This window comes from Chaetura pelagica, unplaced genomic scaffold (assembly GCF_000747805.2).
Source record: "Chaetura pelagica isolate M959 unplaced genomic scaffold, ChaPel_1.0 scaffold787, whole genome shotgun sequence".
Lineage (NCBI taxonomy): Eukaryota > Metazoa > Chordata > Aves > Apodiformes > Apodidae > Chaetura > Chaetura pelagica.
Genome location: NW_009953973.1, coordinates 76,851 through 98,338, shown reverse-complemented (window position 1 = coordinate 98,338; position 21,488 = coordinate 76,851). Strand labels below are relative to the sequence as shown.

The window sequence follows — 21,488 nt, the reverse complement described above, 5'->3', positions numbered from 1 at the left end:
CTATCAGAATGGGAGGGTATTTTGTATAAATCCTCAATAATTTATCCTGGATCTGCTTTTGCACCATACATTCATTAATGCATGAGTTAAGGAAAGAATATAGACATATTGTATTTCCATATTACATGAAACTGGGAAGAACTGCAGATGTGTTTGTAGGGACAGATTAGAATTCAAAATTATCTTGGGAAAATGATCTGAAGAAACTGGAGTGTTTCAGTTAGGAAAAGTGCTGTGATCTCCATAGGTTGCCTCTCTCCCTGTAGGGCAGTTGGTGTTTTTGAGAAAGATTCTGGGGTTTGCATTTAAGTTAAGGTAAACATGATTCAGTAATACCACTGTTGTACAAAAAAAAGACACTGTTGTATGTAGCAGAAGCTGAAATCTAGCCTTTGTGTAAAGTAATTTTCCTATTCCTCTGTCTACTGCTAAGGTCTTCAGTAGAATAATGTGTCTGGTTTAAGCACCACACTTCTAAAAACAACTGTACTGAAGTGAGTCCAGCAGAGAGCAGGAGGAATGGTCTGGAAACAAAAGAACTGGTATTGCTTAGTCTAAGAACATTGAGGAGTGAAGATACACCTGGAGAAAGCAGAGAGGAAGGGAGTAATAATCTGTTCCCCATTCCGACACTGTGTAAGACAAGACGTAATGGCCTTGAACTGGCATTAGCAAAGCTTCCCCAGTTGTGGCTGTAGTGAAAGCTCAGGGATCCTCATCCCTGGAAGGTGTTTGGGAACTGTCTGGACAAATGTCTTTCACAAAATTACTTAGCTGACCATGCCTTAAAATGAAAAGGATGGAAGAAAGGTGTGTCAACTTAGTTTTCTGTGTCAGTGAAACAATATAACTCTTCCGGAGTTTTTCAGTTGAGTAAATCAACTGTACAGTTTCCAGGAATGAAGTGAAGTTAGAAAATCATACCATTCAGAAGGATGAAAACGTTAAAAAAAACCCCAACAAATACTAGTTGGTTTATGGCACCAGATTCCCACAGACTACACACCAACAGCCACTAGAAAAATAGCATCAATTACACCTGTAGTTGACCTCTTCATCAGAAGAACCAAAGACTGAAAGCACTTGCAAAATGTAAGTGCTTTCTTATCAGTGTAAAATATACCTGTACACCTGTCAGGCGGTGACTGATGGTGTTGTGTTATGAGGCTTGAGTGGCTACTCCTCATCTTCTCTTTTACTGGCATTTTAATCTGCTTCCTCTGTTAAGCATTAAATTTTCACTAGAAAAAGCAATTGTGGCCAAGTTATGACAGAATTACAAGGTGAACATCAGCAATTCTTCGTGTGCATGCTCTTAGCTGTTAAAAATGAGGAGTAATGAGGGTTTTTTCAGCCACAATAAAAAAGGTTAAATATAAAGTACTTCATAATTTCAACAGACTCTGGGCATGACACCAAGAAAAGAGCACCAAAAGCCATGGTATCGTGTCTTATTGGACAGATACTATTTCTGCGCTGTATCTGAAAGGCAGGTTTATGTATTCAGCTGTGAACTGAGAATGTTGTCGTGTTGATATCCCTCAAGAACTGATTACAGTGTACTTCATTCTGCATGCCTGTAGACTGGAGTACTTGTTAAAATATCAGCATCTTTAAAAGGCATTAGAGTTTGTGATCTGCTGCCCATACCTGAAGTGCCTATGAATGATGAAAGGGTGATTTTTGTTACATTTTTCTCTGTTCACCAGTGGTTAAACATTTGTTATGGTTGTTGTTTGTTTTGAATTTTCTGGTTTGTTTCAGTTTGGTTTTTTTAAGCAACTCTTGCTCTCTGTGGTCATGATAAGGCCATTGGTGGATTCCAAACCGTGCTGTAACATCAGTCAAAATTCATAGGAGGTTTAAGTTTTTGGTTTGGAGACTTCATCTAAGTGAATTAAGAGATTAAACTAAGGAGGAAGGAATAATTTTAAAGATTTTGGGCTCAACTGGAACCATCTCTCATGTCACAGAATGCAGGAAAGAAAGCACCTGATGTGTTCTGAGGTTCCAAGAAGGTATAGGAGGTTTCTGGCATCATATTTCAGTGTTGCCCTGCTTAAATACATGTAAAGAAAGAAGTTTGTCACCATATGGAAGTTGTTGGAAGAAGACTGGTAACAGGATAGTTGAGCTTGATGTAAATAAGGAGATTCTGTTGGTGTCTGGAGGGAGGGGAAACAGATCAGAATAGAGAATCACAAAATCCCATGGGCTGCTGGGTGCCAGAGCACATGAACCTGGAAGTTTCCAAATGATTTGCTCTCCTAGACAATTTTTCCTCTTTAAGTAGTATATCAAACCCAGAGTGACTCTCCCATCTTGGTTGCCATCTCCCCCATCAACAGTAGACATGTCTAATGCTCTGTCTACAGTATCACAGAATAGTAGGGGTTGGAGGGGGCCTCTGAAGATCATCTATTCCAACCCCCAGGCTAGAGCAGGATGACCTAGAGTAGATCACAAAGGAATATGTCCAGATGAGTTTGGTGTCCCCAGCAGGTGTCTTTTATTATTTAACTTTTGCTAGGAGAGACACAGTGACACTGAAATATCAATAATGAGCTATTATTAACGTTTGTTTCTAATGCTAACTTACATTCTCACAGCAAGTGGTTACAGCAGCAAAAGATACTGTGAGCAGTGTACCAGAGGCATCTTGCTGTCTCCTCAACCTTTTTCTTTTACTGCATAGTGAGTTACCTGAGAAATTATGGGACTGTATCTTCTAATATTTCCTAATTTATTGGCTATATACTATTTAAGTTGCGGTTGAAAATTCATTGCTTCCTTATTTTGATTATTAATCACTGTTCAGTGTCATTACCAGAAATTCAAACTGTTAGTCTGTTTTTGAAGTAAAATATTGAAACCCACTGAAGAAGTGCAAATCATTTGAAAGGACTCAACCTATCCATTTCTTCATTTACTTGTGAAGCTGTATGTAATATATCTGATATCTGCATAGGAACATTTCTAATTACCTTTTGAGCTGTTGAAGGATGTGCATTTGCAAATTAAAAAAACGTTGGACTGATTCCTGGTTAGAGGAGAGTTGGTGAGCCCCAGATTTTATTATTGGTACAGTACATTTTATTTTATAAGTACTTTCTGAAGTGAAAGGAAAAACAACAAATGTGAGCTAGGTAGGTGATGTGAAAAAGCTGGTGGTTTTGGATAGTGGTAATTAGAGATTTCTTTAAAGCTTTGTCTGTGAGATGTCACAGTATATTATTTCAGTAACATGCTGTAGGAGAGCTTTTTTGTTCTTACTGTGTTTTGTTTGGCTGACCTTGCCATTGATGACTTTTAGGATTCAAAAGCTTTGTTAACAAAACTCAAACAAAACTCAAGGAATTTCCACATTCTTAATTGTCAATAAATGCTTAAACTCATTCAGATTTAAATTAATCATATATGGAATCATCAACAATCTTGAAAGTTTATTAGGTGTGTACAAAATGAATGTGGAATAGTAGAAGTTTATGGCCTGATTGCAGCATATGTATGGTTATGAGAAAATTTGCTCTTCTTTTTAATAGTGCTGCATGGTCAGTGTAAGATTATCAATTGTTCCATGGCTTTGGATGTCAAAGGTTGTTGTTTGTGGTCTAGGTGGAGATCTGTCCTTCCACAGTCATACTTTTCTACCGGTACAGAGTCAGGAGTAGTGGCAAATTTAGAACCCACTGGGTAGTTTGAAGAGTTTTCTGATAAGTGGTTCTTTAGCACTGGGGTTTATAATTTCCCGTAAGAAGCAGAATGGCATTGCTTCTGCAAAATGTTTTTCTCACTGGACGTAAAATAACGTGCATGAGCTTTTTCCAAGATAGGGTTGCCTATTCACAGCTGTACTTCATGGTGCTAGCAACAGAGAGGGGTCTACCAGCCAAACTGAAAGAAGGATAGAGGATAGACTGGGCTGGTGAAAGCCACTTTTGCTGGCAAAACTTCATGGTGTCAACACCGTTTTTTGGCCATTAAAGCAACAGATTTCTGGAGAAAAATAAGAGTGTGTGAAAGAAGTGAATTATTTGTTTTCTGTCAAAAGTCCCCCTCTGATTTTTTTTCTGTTCTTGTACTTTGTTTTGAGAAGCTGTTTCCAAGAAGAAAAAGATTTGTGTGTAGTTTTGTATCTAGTTAAGGGCATGTCTCAGGAGAGTGGTATGGAAAAGGACATTTTATACATATAATTTAAATAACAGTTACTTTGCTAAGCATCACACATTGCTAGTTTGGCATAAAGAACCAAATACGTCTTAATAAAAAGTAAGAAGAATGTTGTGAATAAAAATGTTGATCTTTGGAAAAGATGAACTCTGGTCTCCAGTGTACTGTTGATTTAATTTGACTCAGTCCAGCCCTTAGACTACCTAATTCAGATTTTAAACATTGTGTTTAATCTCCTAAATTTTTGCAATATTCTGCAATATGAACCACCTTTTCAGTATTGAACACTTTATAATCTTACTGTTCCTGCTTTAAAAAATACTTTTTAACTAATAAATCTTATTCCTATAAGCATATAGTGTAGCAGGTCAAGCATTTGTGAATAGATGTATTTCAGTATTTCTATGCCCTTTATATTCTAAAATTTTTACTAATTTCTTTGATAAAATATATATACATAATCAGAGCACTGATTTAAATAAATCAGGAACCGTCATTTTATTAGAATAATGTACTTTAAAAAGATATTCTAGTGCTTTTCTTGATTCTGTTAAGTAAGGTGATCTTTTTCATTCTGTTTAAGTGCATGTAAAAACATTAAATTGAAGCTTGAAGTACCTGAGAAACTTCAATTTTCATTTAAGAATTAAATGCATTTGATTAGATTATAAAAAAAAATGTGGGAATAAATTGAGCTTTTTATTCTGGTAAATGAGCAGGCTTTTTCTGGCAGATTCAATGTACTGATTTAATTTTTTTGCTGTTTGGATTTTTTGTTTGTGTTTGTGGGTTTTCTGTGTAGCACATTCTTGTAATGAATATGAAAATAAACTTTAATAACATTTCCAGATTCTTGCACTGCTAAAGGGCACTCTTTAAAGAAGCTGTGAGTGTAAATGGATTTGAAAAATAAGATTGAGGTTTGAAATCAGAATAAACAGAAAATTTCAGTATTTCATGCACTTGTATCATAATGCAAGATATAAAAATGGAGTAAATACCATGTATGTTCAGAAGAGCTGCTCATGGAAGAGTGATCTTTCCTTCTAACTGCATGAGACATATGAAATAAATATGCTGAAATGTCTTGTCAGAGCTAAAACATTATGTGGCAGGTTATCAGTTACTCATTTTGTCTGGCTCTTGAGTGTTTTTCTTTTGAACTTGCTCAGTGCCCTACATTGAACTACTGATCCTTATTGGGTAGACTCTTGTCTGGGTGGTGAATTCTGCAGTTTTCTTTGACTATTTATTTTCCCCTCAGCGTAAAGTCCAACTTTCTCCATTACAGCTAATGTACCTCCATTGGTGCAGGTGTACCTGTGTATGGTGCATTACCTAGCATCTCCTTCGTTTCTGAACATTTTGGTATGTTATTTTTGGAATTGTTTAGTATGAGGGTTATGATGTGCCTCACACATCGTAAAGAAATAAAAAAAAAGTTATAATTAAGATAGAATACACCTTGTATCATCTCTTCATTTTCTACAGCTGGCAGTAGATGCTGAATTTTCATATATATATTGTATCTTTAATATTCTGTGCTAGAAAACAGCCCCTGTTTAGTAATTTACCCAATTGCACAGGGCCCAGACCAGTAATTATCAATATCTGAATTCTCCTATCTTTCTTACCTGAATTTTTATTGTCTTGTGATCCATTTGCCTTGCTCTAGCTCTAAGTTGCATTGCAGGCACGTAGTAGGCTGTGTAATCAAATTTGTAATCATATGGTAATTGGAGCCCCAGTTAAAATAACTATATTAATACGAAATGTTCATTGTAGCTTCCATCTGTAAAATGAGGGTAGTGCCACCACCCAGCTTACAGGGGAGTGGTAATAATGCATAGTTATAGATTGTGAGGTACTCAGGTGTTAGAGTGATCCTGCCCCCACAGCTCTAGGAAAGCAAAATAAGAGTAATGCCATTGATTTAATCTTGCCTAGATATCACTTAATTTTTTAGATGAATAACCCCCATATTATTTTTTTAGCTTTTTTGGTTGTTTTTTAATCATTATTTTTCTGCAGGGAATTAAATATGCATATAATGGCATAATATTTAAATAATAACAATTCCGGTGTGAAACTCCCTGCTTACTGCTAAGCCTAAGCTGAAATCTTAGTCTTGAATTAACTAAAAGTTCTTTGTATGGTCTTTCGAGGCAATGCTGGATTCTGCGTCCTGGAATCTGGCCTACTCATGCACCTGCTTTTCTCTCCTATTACAGAAGCCTTTGTGAATGATAAACATAGAAGATAGATTAGATGTAATAAATATTAATTATAACCGTTGATATTGTGGAATCTTGAGTGATTGACCATTGCAGCAGCCCTAACGAAAGCAAATTCTCATAGTAAAATGAATTAGTAGACAGTAGTGACCATTCTTGGCCATTCTTACCAGGAATGTTAGTAATGCATTGTATAGTGGCATTATCATCGCTCTCTTGCATTATATGTGTTCTATTTTCTTAGCAAGGATCTTTGCTTAAAATGTTTCATCTTAGTTCATATACTTTAAGTTCATACTTTAAAACCACATGGCTATTTAGCAGTAAAGTTACTGCAGGAGCTCTCTCTATATACTTCTGGTCTTACAAATTTATCAGTGAAATAAATTAGATCATTGTTTATAGTAAAAAAGAAAACACAGTTTGCCAAGAGAAGCCGTGTCTCGAAGGTGGTGTTTTAGTTGTGTTATTATTAAGAACATATAAGGAGGGATGCCTCAAGAGATTAGGACAGTAAGATGTAATCTTTGAAATACAGATTTGATCCCTGCTGCTCCAACACTCACTGTAACATTTGCCACCTCGTTTCTTCTTCATGTGCCTGAATTCCCTTTGTCTTTAAAGTGTAATAGCTCTGCTGTGCTGAATAGGGTGTGACACTGACAAGTGCTTTGAAATTTTCAGTCTTTGATTCTGTAGCGTTAGAAGATGCAAATTAATTAATGTAATAAGATGAAGGTAGAAAAATGAAACATAAGATGAAACTTTTTGCTTGTAAAACAAAGTTTTCTTCCTAATTGCATTGGAGACAGGTTTGGGCATTTTTGTGGTTTTGTGACCTTAGAATCTATTGTCACTAACAGACAGCTTATTTTTGGGTTGTCTTGAGGGGAACAATAAAGGAAAGCTTTATTTTTTCATGAAGTTTATTTTTTACCCAAAAAATATATTAAATTTTAGATATGAAGAGTGTTTGGCATACCAAAGGATCTGCAGTTCAACCACACTATATGTGTTTATATGTGTGTTTAATTTTCTTTTTGTAAAATAGTATTTTCAATCCCATATATTCCGGTGCTGTTCACTTTATATTTTTGTTACAGAACAATTATCAGATGCTTCTGAATGAATTTCATTATATGAATGTTGTCAAACCTGACTTTTCAACAAATGAGAGTTTTAGTTAAGCATCATGTGAGACAGATGTTTCTTCTAGTGCAGGGAACAAATGCAGTCACTTGGATTCCAGAAAAGAGACTGTTAGTGTAATTTTGAAATTACCTTTCCTTGAGATGAGATAAACAAGAAATTTAAATATTATCTCTATTTTTTGAGTATTTTCTACTGAAATAAATAAATGAGAGCACCAGAGACAAAAAAGAATAATAATCTTTCTCTTATAAGGTCATATTTTCCATTGTGAATCTTGCTGCGGTGAACTGTGTGTTCAAGGTAATGCAGTCCAAACCTAACACCAGTGATGGCAGCTTAGCAGAAGAGTTACTCACTGTCTGAATGGTGACTTTAGAGTGGGATTCCCTAAGATTTCAAAACAGCTAAGGGGAGTTTATCCAACTGCTTTCTGTTGACAAAGGCTTTGTTTCTCTATGTTATCTATTTTATTCAGTCCATTACACACTATAGAGCTAGCACAGTAACTCTGTAAAAGTAACCCTGTTTTCTAATTGCATTCTTCTTTTCTTTTTTTTTTTTTTTCTTTTCTTTTTTCCTTCTGACTAGAGTCTGTGTGTATTTACACCACCAGGAGCTAAAGAAGGACAACCACGGCTCATTCCTGCGGGGCCCATTGCACATGGCACTACAGTATCTGCTTATGTAGCCAGATCCAGAAAAACGTTGTTAGTAAAAGATATTCTGAGGGTAAAAAGCTTTCTCTTTTTAAAGAGATGATTACAGCATGTTCTTAGAATGAATATTTTGATGCTGAATTGTTTACAGAGCTGAATGTATAACTATAGAATTTAAATCTGTCTTGCTATCGAGAAAATGAATTGGAGTTTGGATTAGCATGATAGAATAATTTCCAAATATCTCATTTATTTTTAAATTTAACAGTTATTGGTTTTGGTTGTGTTGGGGTTTTTTTGCCTTTTTTTTTTGTTTGTTTGTTTTTTGCTTTTATCTTTTTTTTTTTTTTTTTTTTGTGTGTTTGTTTTAACTTTTTTTTTTCCCCTGTTTGTCAGATAGGGGAAGTAATGGTACCATACCCACTTGGAGAGAAAAAAACCCTATCAGCCAAATCTCCTGTCCTTCTGTTCTTGAAATACAAAATGTGCTAATCCCAAACAAGATGACTTCCATGTAGTCAATCACAGTTTGATTTAATGAGGCATTGCTCACACTGTCAGGAATATCAATCAGAATTCTTGCAATTAGAAAGGATTTTGATCTCTGGTTGCACCAATGTCAAGCCAGAATATTTATATCAGTAGACCTACATGAAAGGCACACAAATGTAACTGATATCAAATTTCAGGCCTATGAAAGGATTAATGAAAGGATTCAGAAAATCCTAAAATTATATTATAGTAATTTTTTATATTCTATATATCTGTCCTTTTTATTTTTTGAAAACTTCATCTGCTAGTCACATCTATGCAATTGTATGAATCTGGTATTTAAACTGTACTTTATGAGAACACTTTATGGTCAACTGGTTATGAGAACACTAAGAAAGCTTAAATTCTCTCTTCAGTGTTTTCTATCCTTTTGAGTTCTGTTCAGAATAACAGTCTCTGGATACTGTGGCCAAAACTGGACATTGCTGTCTCTATTTTTAAAAAAAAAAAATGTTAAAAAAGGTACAACCCTTACTGGGCAAACTCTGGCTATAAACAAAATACCAAATGCCTTATGTGATTAAACTTAAACAGAACCACAAAAAACAAAAGGCCACTTTCTTTGTCATAACAGACAATGCTTTCTATACACTCTGAACTATAAAGATTTTATGTTGTTAGGCTTTTTTAGTCACATATAGAGGTTAAAACTTATATTCATAATTTCCAATGAATATAATGATATATTTGTGTATGAGGGTTGTATGTTTTGATTTTACATTAATAATAAAATTAGGGGGTGGGTAGTTGGGATTTTTTATATTTTTTGTTGCTTTGCAGTTATCAGGGGATTATTGACCAAACAGATTAATTTTGGTGATATAGTTTGCCTTTGTGTGACTTTGGGAGCATCTCAACAGTGAAAGGGAAGCTCTTGTAGATAGACTTGCCAGCCCGTCTTTTGAGAAGAACAGAACTGAAAAGTAAAAGCAGGAGGCTCTTGTTGCAAAGTGCTTCCCACTCTCTTTTGTCTGCCTTATGTACTTAGCCATTCAGATTGATTGTCATCTCAGTAACTAAGGTAGAGATTATTTGCTATTTTATTTGAGTAAGGAGAGATTTTGATCAGCCGTGAAGGAGCAACTGTCATGCCTAAGCACAGTCTTCAGAGAGCGTGTGTTACGAATCAAGTACTGAAGGACTGATGAACACTAAAGTGGGTCTTGCACACTTCACATTGACTAGTTACTGCCTTACTACCTGTTAACAGCCAGGTGATTTCTCACGTCTTTGTGAGTTTTCTTACATTGGGGAACTGAAGCTATAAAGCTTTGAACATCCCCTATTCAGATTAAATTTACAAATTTGGGCCTTCTAAAGCAGCTGGTAGGATTATTTAACTCTTTATTTATTTTTTTTTTTCCCCTCCTCAACTTTTGCACCAGATTATTCAGGATGTATCAGCAAAGGAAAGAAAATATTCTGACACTCATGCATAGTTTTTTAGGAACACTTTTTCCTTGTCAGGAGATGATTGAGGATTAAAGTTGTGGATCATCTAAAGCTTCAGCCTCAGGTTTTGCTTTCTGTTTTGTTGCAAGCACTGCTGTCAGCTTGGTAACACTGAAATCAGAGCAGGTTGCTTCATGATTATAAATGCTTTTGGATTTTTTTAGGAGGGGAAGAGGTAGTGGCGTAGTGCTGTTTGTTGGGGTTTTTACTTAATCTGGGCTGACCTTAGCAATGAAATATTGGTTTTGCTGCCTGTGAGATTAGAGATCATGTATTATAAAAATCAACGAAAAGCTGGGTCTAATATCACAGCTAGTTCTGACTTTACATCAATAAGGGCATCTGTGTATGTAAATGAATGCTGAGACTTTTTTATTGCTTTTTTTTTTTTTTTGCAGATGTCTTAATATTGTGTGTAAATTAGTTTGAGAGATACAAGTTTTACTGAATGTTATCATTTTCCTGCAGATTGGATCAGCCAGGAGAGGGAGGAAAATGTCAGTGTATCTTTTATGTTGATGCTACAATATTTACGTTTTATCAGATTATGTTTATGCTTTCTAGGATGAGCGATTTCCCAAAGGTACTGGACTGGAATCAGGGACTCGTATCCAATCTGTTCTGTGTTTGCCAATTGTCACTGCAATTGGTGATCTGATTGGTATCCTGGAACTTTACCGTCACTGGGGCAAGGAAGCTTTCCACCTAAGTCACCAAGAGGTGAGCTCACGCACAACCATTCCCCACTTTGCCTCAACAGTCAGCACTTCACCTACCCCTCCCTGCCACTCCCTTCCCCGACTTTCTTCTCTCACTCTATTCATGTGTTTTTTACCTTTTTAATACTTGATTTTTGTTCTCATCTAATATTAATTATTGAAAAAAATAGGTAGTTATTTGTATTTTCAGTCACAGGAGGTACAATTTACATAAACAAGAACAAGGACACCTCAGGAATTTCTCCTTTTATTTTTTTGTGGAAAAAACAGCTTGAAAATCTCTTTATCAATTACAAACTCAATACAGAGTTGTTAGAGAAGTTTATACAGAGCAGATGAATGAAATAAAAGTGTAAATCAAATATAAAAAAAATGAAAACCACTTAATATAAAAATGACACTACTGAGTTATCCTGAGTCTCAATTTTAACTTTCCAATAAAGCTTTATTTTACACTACAGAAAGATTTAATTTTAATTTTTTTTTTTAGTTGACTTTTTGTTGTGACTTCTCAGTGAATAAGCCCTATTGTAAAAAATAATATTGCAACATTGTAGCAACAGTATAGCAAGAGTCAATGCTAGGTCTCATAGGAGTGGAAGATTATTTTATTTTAAAGCAAAAATAAAGCAAAAGATTTCATGTATTTTCCCTTCACATTCTTACATCTGCATATTCTCGGATGCCAAGATCTGTGTGTCCAGTTGGTATTTCCCAGAGTCATGCACAGAGATGCAAGTATTTAGGTAATCTTTCTGGGATGCCTTGCAGCGACTTGAAGGACAAGGGATGCCAGCTGTTGAGTATGCCTCCTTGTTTCTAGGTTGAGAACCATGTGCTGCTTTTGGGTTAACATTTTATTTGGCCTTTGGGAGCTGACATCTTTTGCCTCTATAGGCTGTCCCAACTCTGTGACTCATCAGATTTGCTCACTGCCCTTTCAGAGACTCATAAATACTTTTGGTTGGAAAAGACCCTTTCAGATCATCAAGTCCAACTATTAGCCTAGCACACTGCCAAGTCCACCACTAAGCCATGCCCATAAGCACCACATCTACACATCTTTTAAATACCTCCAGGGATGGTGACTCAGCTGCTTCCCTGGGCAACCTGTTCAAATGTCTGTCAACCCTTTCAGTAAAAGAAATTTTTCCTAATATCCAATCTGAACCTCCCCTCTCACAACTGGAGGCCATTTCCTCTTGCCCTGTTGCTTGTTCCCAGGGAGAATAGACCAACCCCCTCGTAGTGGGTGGCCCAAAACTGCGCACAGTACTTCAGGTGCAGCCTCATCAGTGCTGAGTACAGGAGGACAATCACTTCCCTAGTCCTTCTGGCCACATTATTGCTGACACAGGCCAGGATGCTGTCGGCCTTCTTGGCCACCTGGGCACACTGCTGGCTCATGTTCAGCCAGCTGTTGACCAGCACCCCCAGGTCCTTTCCTGCCAGGCATCTTTCCAGCCACTCTTCCCAAGCCTGTACCGTTGCATGGCATTATTGTGACCCAAGTGCAGGTTACGAACACTTGGCCTTGTTGAACCTCATACAGTTGGCCTTGGCCCACTCATCCAGCCTGCCAAGGTCCTGCTGTAGAGCCTTCCTACCTTCAGGAACATCAACACCTCTGCCAAGTTTGGTGTCATCTGCAGATTTACTGAGGTTGCACTAGATCCCTTCGTCCAGATCTGTCTGCTGACCTAGATGTCCTTAGAAACTGTGTGCAGATGTGCTGGTACCTGGATGACCTGCTAATCTAGGTGTCATTTATAAAGCTCTCTTCTGACATTTTTTTTTTTTTCCTTCTGACGCTTCCCCATCCAGATATTCCCAATCATCGCCATCTTCTTCAGTTCCCATGACTGATCTCTACACTGCATGGTTTACTGTATTTATGTAAGGCCTGTGTAGTTATGTTGTCCATACATCTCCATTTGTCAATCCAAAGTAATGGATTGTTACCCAAGTACATACAAATTTGAAAACTGAGCAGGTGTCTCAAAGCCTGTCAGCTAAAATAAAGGTGTTAGGAGTGCATTTTAGCTGTCATGTCAGGGTGAGAATCCTTGTTCTGTCCCATCTACACATGAAGATGGCTCTTATATTAAGATGAATGTACCATTCCTTTCTCGCTGTACCCTTCTGCAGGGAAGGGAACCTGCACACATAGATTAGGACAAAATAGGGGGTGTTCCAGACAAGTCTGTTGTCTTGATAGTGCTACAAAATGCGCGGTGGAGCAGTTTAGCTGTACTGAACAGGAATTATTCTTGTGAAAAGAACAGGAAATGTGCAGACAAGAGATATTAAAAGTAGCCCTCCCAAAGGACAAAACAGCAGTTATTTGTCAATGATATATTCTGTCTATCAGTGGCCTAAGTAGCCTAGCATACATGCGATGCTGATAGGTGTATAACAGTTGAGCAGTCAGTGTTGCTTCAGCCTCAGTGCTGCACCTGGTATTTTTTCACCAGTAAGCAGAAGTCATCATAGGGGCCTGGATTAGGATGGTGGTGCCAGTGTACCTACTCACAGAACAAAGAGCAAAGAGATTAATACAAAACCAGGCTTTATTAATTATGCTGCTTTAACATAATATATTAATATTTTAAATTATCCTAATCAATCTAAAATTTATATAGGTCTTAAATATGCATTGTTCTGTGTGATTATGAATCTTTTATGTTACATGAAATAACCTATGTAACTGAAGTTCATGAATGTTCTACTTGGAAAAGACTAGCTGCTAAATAGAAGTATTTTATAAGTAAATTAAAAGTATTTTAAGGTCACTTTCTAAATGTTCTAAAGCATTCTTTTCATTTTCAGGTTTCAGAAAGCCTTTGGATACCATTAGCAGCTTTTATAAAATGTGCACAGTGCGTTCCGTTTAAAAAAAAATAAATTTAAAAAGTAACTTAGGAGGGTATTCAGCAGCAGACCTCTTGTACTTCTGTCCTCTGTGTTCCTATAAAGCTTCTGTGTTTCAAGGACAGGAGATTATGCATGGTAGCACATCTTAGATAACTGCTGTTTACATGACATTTGTTTGAAATGTTGCCTGGAAACTGTCATACTTTAAACACTAGTCTTAAGCTGAGGGATCAGGTCTGGTTCTTTTGCTACCAAAATGGTAGTGAAAGACACAGTGCCTGCTTACAGATGGAAAGACCTGTGGCTGAAGAGATGCAGTCCCAGAAAGATGTTATGGAATATTTTATTCCTATGGTAGATGTCTTTCAACAATGTACATCATGTAATTTTTTAAACCTTTGGCTTATGGAATGTTTTTGTTGTTGCATTTCTGAGCTGATGGGTTCCCAACACCACTTCTGAAAAGCACTGGTAAGCATTTTTGGATACCAAAAATGAGGATTGTTCTCTTGTGACTGAATGTACCTTACTAAAACTGAAACATTTTCAAGTATACTGATACTTTCACAAACTATATATTCCCACAAGTTATACCGCCTGCCTGTTTAGAACAGCTCATTTGATTTATGTAGCAGCTAGATATAGAAAATGAGCACATAACTGATACGCAGGTTTCAGGATTTCTTCAGAGTTAGTTTCTTCTTTTTGGTTTCAGGTAGCAACAGCAAATCTTGCATGGGCTTCAGTAGCAATACATCAAGTACAAGTAAGTGTGGGTAGTTTTTCGTTTTTTTGTTGTGTAACCCCTATTCCAAAACCTGATTAGTAGAAACATGGATTATGCTCGAATTAAAGTAGAAGTCACTACTAAAACAATGATTCAAGCTGCTTTGCTCAGTGTGAGGGAAAAATGCTAAGATTCTGGGTTTCATTGAGCTAGTTTTCCTCACTTGCAACCATGTTATTACTAAAGGTAAAAGAAAATTTAACAAAATAGATAAATAATTGTTGAAGTGTAATTATAAAAACTTTGCAGTTTTTTCCTTATAAGAAGGCAACTGCTAGGTCAACTGGTTGCTTTCCACCTGCTCTGGTATTCAATATGAGATTATTACGTGTTGCTGGCTAAGCCAACATTAAGCCATCCTCGCTAGCTGCTTCATGGTCCTGTAGCTACTCACACTAAGGCTGCTTCATGCTGTCCCTAGCTGAATGCCTAATGAAGCTGCACACAATGCAAGCTGGTCTAGCGAACCCCAGAATCTTTGCTAATGAATTTTGTGACTTCAGCTAACAGCTGTAACACTGAAACTAAACATATTCTGCCAATTCACAGAAGATGCTAAAATAGGTTCTTTCGTCAACTCACAGGAGGAAGGGTGTTTTTCATACACTTGGTAGAAGATCCACAAAAAGCTTCCTGCTTTTCTTTTCTAGGTTCTAATATTTGCTACCTGGTAACTTTGTTTAGGATGGTCATTTGCTGTGGCACGTTTAGGCAGATTTAACTTGCATAGACTATTATAATCTAGTAGAATTGTAATTGCATGCAGTTGTAGCTTCACTTACTAGCAATGACTCCCTCTGTTACTGAGAAGTCTTTCACACCTAACAAAACAGAATAAAGGAGTTTAGTTTAAGCCTATCCATTGCTTATTTTTATTTTACCACTTTCTGCTAAGGAGAAGGCTTACCCTTCCCAAGATTTTGCATTAGAAGAATTGGAGAGTTTTGATCTGGCATTGGTCTGTACCTAGCAGACTGACAGCTGGGCTTTATAAAGAGGTTTATTTTAAGAAGTTGTACCTGGTTACCTAATTATATGCAAACGTAAAGCTTGTGGATATAGTTTGTGATATTTTGCATATTTATTTATATCTGCATTGCACAGGTGAAAGATGTTACTAGTTCTGAGTTATATTTTATTTTGTAAAAGGTACAAACAGTAGAGTCTTGTCTTTTTTTGATCTCAGTGCTTGCTCTGATAATATAGAGGTGTACAATTATACTTTAGATACAGAGTATGCAGTTAGGTGAAGTAAAAATACAGTTCAGAGTGTTGGAAAAGACCCTTTCAGATCATCAAGTCCAACTGTTAGCCTAGCACACTGCCAAGTCCACCACTAAGCCATGTCCCTAAACACCACATCTGCACATCTTTTAAATACCTCCAGGGATAGTGACTCAGCTGCTTCCCTGGGCAACCTGTTCAAATGCCTGTCAATCCTTTCAGTAAAGGAATATTTCCTAATAGCCAATCTAAACCTTTCATCTCGCTACAACCTCCTTTCAGGTACTTGCAGAGAGACTAAACATCTCCAGTTCCCTCAGCCACTCCTCATAAGACTTGTGTTCTAGACCCTTCACCAGCTTTGTTGCCCTTTTCTGTACCTGCTCCAGCACCTCAGTGTTGTTCTTGTAGTGAGGGGCCCAAAACTAAACACAGTTCATGAGGTGTGGCCTCACCAGTGCCGCGTACAGGGGAACAATCACTTCCCTAGTCCTGCTGGCTACACTATTGCTGATACAAGCCAAGTTGCTGTTGGCCTTCTTGTCTACCTGGGCGCACTGCTGGCTCTTGTTCATTCAGCTGTCAACCAGCAGCCCCAGGTTCTCTTTTGCTGGACGGCTTTCCAGCCACTCTTGCCCAAGCCTGTGGCTTTGCATGAGGTTGTTGTGACCCAGCACATACGTATATACTAGTATTGGTAATTTTTTCATACAGATTAAATGTCTATAATGCATGACTTCAGTTTCCCTCTGACTTCAGTGTTCTTCTGGAGATAATGATAACATGATCTGTAATTGTAGGTGTGCCGGGGCCTTGCCAAGCAGACTGAACTGAATGACTTCTTGCTCGATGTATCAAAGTAAGTGTGATTTGCACTATAATCTTGTAAATCTATTTTGATGAGCTTTTCTGAAATAGCTCTTTGAATTACCTGTGTTTTACTTTATAACTTACAAGCAGGTGTGAAGGTGGGCAAACTTCAGCACAGGGACAAGAACAAATGGTGTGTGTGGCAGCAGTGTATACCTGTTAGAATTCTTTCTTGGTGATGGTGGAGAAGGAAGTGTAACATCTGATTATACCTTACAGAATTTGTTTACTCTTGTGGTCTTTTGCGTGGGATTTTTGCCGGTTTTCCACCCTCATCTGTCAAAGTTCAACATTACAATTTTTGAGACCATGAAAAATAGGCTTGCCATCTCTTTTTATGACCAATTTTTGAAGGTTGTAAAGGACTTTGAGAAGTTAGTGAGCTTCCTTTAGCTTCCCGCTCCTTTATTTTCGACATGTATGTATGCACACACAGATGCAGATATGTGAAGAAACAGGGCTGCCAAACAGTTTTTCTTCCCTTGCATTTTCTGGAGACTCTGTTTTCATTTTCAAAGACTGCAACTGTTTAGTAGTATGTTTTCTTTAAATTTCTTGCCACAATAATTGCATGATTAAGTAGAAAACACATTAGTATGAAAGATAGTATGAAAGCTTGGGCTTAGGCTTGCAAAGTCAGTTTACTGTCTAAGGTGATCTGCTCTTCCTTCATGCCTTTTTCTTTGTTGCTGCTATTAGCATCTTTAAATAGTAGAGATAGCCAAAAGATTAGCAGACAAACCAAAATTGTACTTTTGGTAAATCACAGTCTGAGGTGCATAACTCGCTGGTTAAAGAATCTCTAAGTGCATCTCGAAGGACTGATGATACCATGGAAAAATTACATGTCTCAGATTTTTGCTTTTACAAACACTTTTGTGACTCTTGATGAATAATTCTAAAACTGATGAGATTAGAGGACATCCAAGATTCCTATGCCATTGCTCAGGAATGCAGGCAGCTGAGTTGACCCTCCTGGAATGGGGAGTGATACAGCACAGGGAGGAGTCTACCCCTTGCCAGGCAAGCTGGTTGTATCCAGATGTTTTTCCTAGCTTTTTTTCCTCAGGGATGACCTTTTTTTATTTTATTTTATTTTTTTATTTTAGCTTAGGTTCAGATTGTGTCTCCTAAAGGGCACTCATCATTCCCTTGCCAGAGCTACCCACTTTCTGCAGTGTCTTGTACCATTTTTTTCCTTTTCAGAGAGCTTTTATTTTGCTAACATCTGTACTGAGCTAACTTTGGATTAATCTACCAAAATTTATGGGTTGGCAATTTACTCTTGGTACATAATACTGAGATTGTTTTAAATAGCTTTGCAATTATTTTAGCATTTCAACATTTAAAATAATAATTACAATAAATTCTGCAAATATTTAATAGTATTTCTGTAAAAAACCCTCTCATACAGCATTATCAATTGCTAGAATTTAGTTTTTAACAAAAAAGAAACCCTACGTTTAGATCCAGATAACTGAGATATCATTTAATAGCAACTTCATGAACATGAAGGTAAAGACTTGCACTAGCAAGATAATAACTAGTTTCCTCTTAGACAATATTTGTACCTTTTCTTACATGGAAAGAAGCTTTCCTATTCACTGAGGAAATTGCTAGTATGCAATGTCACTGGGACATGTTCTGTAACATTTTAGAAAGGGCATAGTATGCAGTGCTCCACCTCTTCATGTCCCTGACAATGTAAGACTAGTCTATTATATATTTCCTTTCCACTAGCTCCAAACAGAACTGAGCTGTAGATATATGTTCAAGGCCATGGGACAATGTCTTTCTGTCTGCTGGGAACATTGTAATCTGAGGGTTATTAAGACTCGGCATGTGGAAGGTTCAGACTTACTTTACTAATAATTTTGACCTTTATCTTTCAATGTTCTTGACTGTCCTTGGACAGTTACAACTTTGCTGTGACACTGAGATACATTTTTAATTTTTTTTATAAGTCAAAGATCAGTCTTTTTCTGCAACTTCCACATGCCACACCTGGGTTAATAGAGAAGACTCAGTAAGAATTTTATAAAGTGCTGCATTTAAATAGCATTAAGGGTTGAATGATATGACGTGAGTTTAGCTACAATACGTAGTTTTCAGTAGTTCTCAGCGCATAGTCCTTTATGCATAAACCTAATGAGACATGCTGAAAGCGTGTAGATAATATATATCAGCAAAGGAAAAACTTTTCTTACTCTTCTGAATTGCCTTTTTTTGGGTTTTGTTTTGTTGGTTTTTTTTGTTTCTCCCTTTAAAATTTTCAGTGTGTAAAGGCTTCCAAAGCATTTTGATACCTTCTTGGTAATGCTTAGCAGGGATCTGTTAAATCCATTGTATGCAATGTTTGATAGTCTTTTTTGCTTTTCTACAGAGAAAATTTTACACAGTATAGAGATCATTCTACAATTTTGTCATTGTAGAATAAGGGCTTAAAGGAACAGAGCTAGGACCATTTTTCAATTCCCTTGTGCTATAGCAAGCCAGTCAGTGATTTTCAGGGTGCAGAGGTTTGTCCTCGCTTACTTGGGCTCCATTGTTAAGCAGTTGTGAAACAAGAGCCCACGACAGCCATTTGAGAAGTATTTGACTAAATGCCAATATTTACTGACTTCTCTTTCTCTGCAGAACTTATTTTGATAATATAGTTGCAATAGATTCTCTACTTGAACATATAATGGTAAGTTGTTTTTTTTTCACTTCTAAGTTTATTAGTCTTAGTTATTAAAGTCCTTCATTCTCTTCTCCTTGAAGTAACACATTCAATTGTGAAAATACATGAGCTGTTTATAATGGACACGTAATACAAACAGTATTAACCTGTCTATATGGAAGAAGGTGGCAAAGGTCAGCTTGGTTTTTCATTGTCACAACAACTTCATTTTGCAGGTTTCATGAGTAATAAAACCTGGCTGCCTCTGAACTAAATAGTTACTATTGTGTTTTAGAGAAGGTTTGAAAATTGTAACAAAAAGGCTTCTGTTTTTATTTCAGCCTGTTTTATTGATTCCTTTTTCCTAAACTGAATTTGCTACATGCTGCAAAACACTCCTGAAGAAGTTATTGTCTCTAGGAAGGACTACAGGTCAAACATTGCTCCCAGAGTGTTTGTTCCAGTTGCTGAATGAGATGTGCAAAATATGACATCCCTTTTGCTTGGCGAAAGTGTTTACATCCATAACTAGAGTGACAGAGTCAGTCAGTGTCATATAAAAAAAACACTAAAGCCAAGTACATTCAAGTAACTAAGACTTTTCATCAATGAATGAAAGTACGGTTCAGAAACAGATTATAATTTTATCAATCAATTTTGAATTCAGAATTATTTTCTGAATAGTGTTTGCAAATACATATGGACTGGTTGCCTATGGCAAATTTTGAGTGTTGAATTATGCTTTTTAGCTTTAGGCACGTTCATTGCGTACTGCACTTCTTTTTCCTGAATGTTAATCTTAGTCAGGTCAGTGATACTACTGTTTAAATTAGCATATTTGAAAATTTGCTGTCCAATATTACTCTGATGCTTGTTTCAAGTGATATATATTCTTAGCTAGACTGTTCAAAGATGACAAACTTAGAATGCAAATAGCATTAAGGTGACTTTATTTAGAAGCTTGAGTTGGTAATGGAAAATATTCTGCAGTGTTTGTTTTATTCTAGTTAGTACACAGTCAAGAATTCTGCACATTGGAGACATTTCTGAACATTTGAGTTTTCCCATTTAAGTGCTGCTTAAAAATAGCTTAACATTTAAAAGAACTGGTGTAATATAACATATGACACTGAGAACAAATATTTATATTCTTCTCTGTTCTTCCCTATGAAGAGAGGTCTAGTGGAAAACACAATTGGCAGTAAAATGCACTTACTCCTTCATCTTCTTTTCCAACACTTGGCTGCATCATGATTCTGCATTTTAACCTGCACAGGTGTTTCATACTCAGCTTCCTTTGTAAGCTGTAGCAGTTTGCTGTTTCCTGGGCCAAAGATATTGGATTATGTGTTTGCACACTTATTGCTATTTTATTGGAGTGTGATTTTATCATTATGTGACTTATTTTGTGTCTCACAGTGAGAAAAGAGTGGAACTTCATTTCACTTCACTCCTTCACCCTTTGGTGATTACACTTACGAGTTTTATTTATTTCTGTAATAATAAGAAAAAAGTGCAGGGATTTTAGCATTTTTTTTTGTTTTCATTAAACTCCCTCAGTGAAGTTAGTGGTATAAGGGTGTTCTTGAATATACAAGCAGGGAGAGGAAGCAGAAGTTCAAGTTGCCTTGAAATTTTTCTTAAAAATATGCTTGAGTTGTTACAAACAACCTTCCCAAAAGGTGGTCCCTAGCCTTCTTACTGCCAATGCAGATCATATGTTTTGTACTGATATTGCCCTCAACCACTGGCCTGAATTTGAGCTTGGGCTTTACAGAAGTAAGACTTTCTCATTCCATTAACTACTTCTCTCAGTTAGTAGTGTTCAAGCAGTTATTTTTGAAAAGCATGAGTTAGGACCAAGGTAAGTTCTTGAGTCATATGCATTAATACGCAAAAGTTGGATTGAATAAAATCAACATTGTGCTTTTTTGAAGAAATCTGTTACAGTTTCTGAATGGGTGTAAAGAAGCATTTACTGACCTTTTTTCCTTTTTGGCACAGCTTATATTCATTTTGTTTTGAGCAAAAGGAATAAATGTTGTGAGTGGTCAAGATCTTCAAACGTCTTAATACTCTAGATGGTAAATACTTCACAAAATTAACTCTTAGCACACAGTCTTTCTTTCTACTGTT

General features: G+C 36.6%; 1 protein-coding gene across 2 annotated transcripts in view; it reads left to right on the top strand.

Moving 5' to 3' along the window:
• The window catches only part of PDE10A (phosphodiesterase 10A), a 176,150-nt gene that overhangs the window by 123,130 nt on the left and 31,532 nt on the right, over positions 1–21,488 (top strand). For both annotated transcript variants that reach the window (XM_010002166.1, XM_010002165.1), the window contains 5 exons: positions 8,145–8,285; positions 10,781–10,936; positions 14,525–14,575; positions 16,621–16,679; positions 19,328–19,379. In XM_010002166.1, the coding sequence (XP_010000468.1) occupies positions 8,145–8,285; positions 10,781–10,936; positions 14,525–14,575; positions 16,621–16,679; positions 19,328–19,379 (459 nt within the window). The remainder of the gene's footprint in view (positions 1–8,144; positions 8,286–10,780; positions 10,937–14,524; positions 14,576–16,620; positions 16,680–19,327; positions 19,380–21,488) is intronic.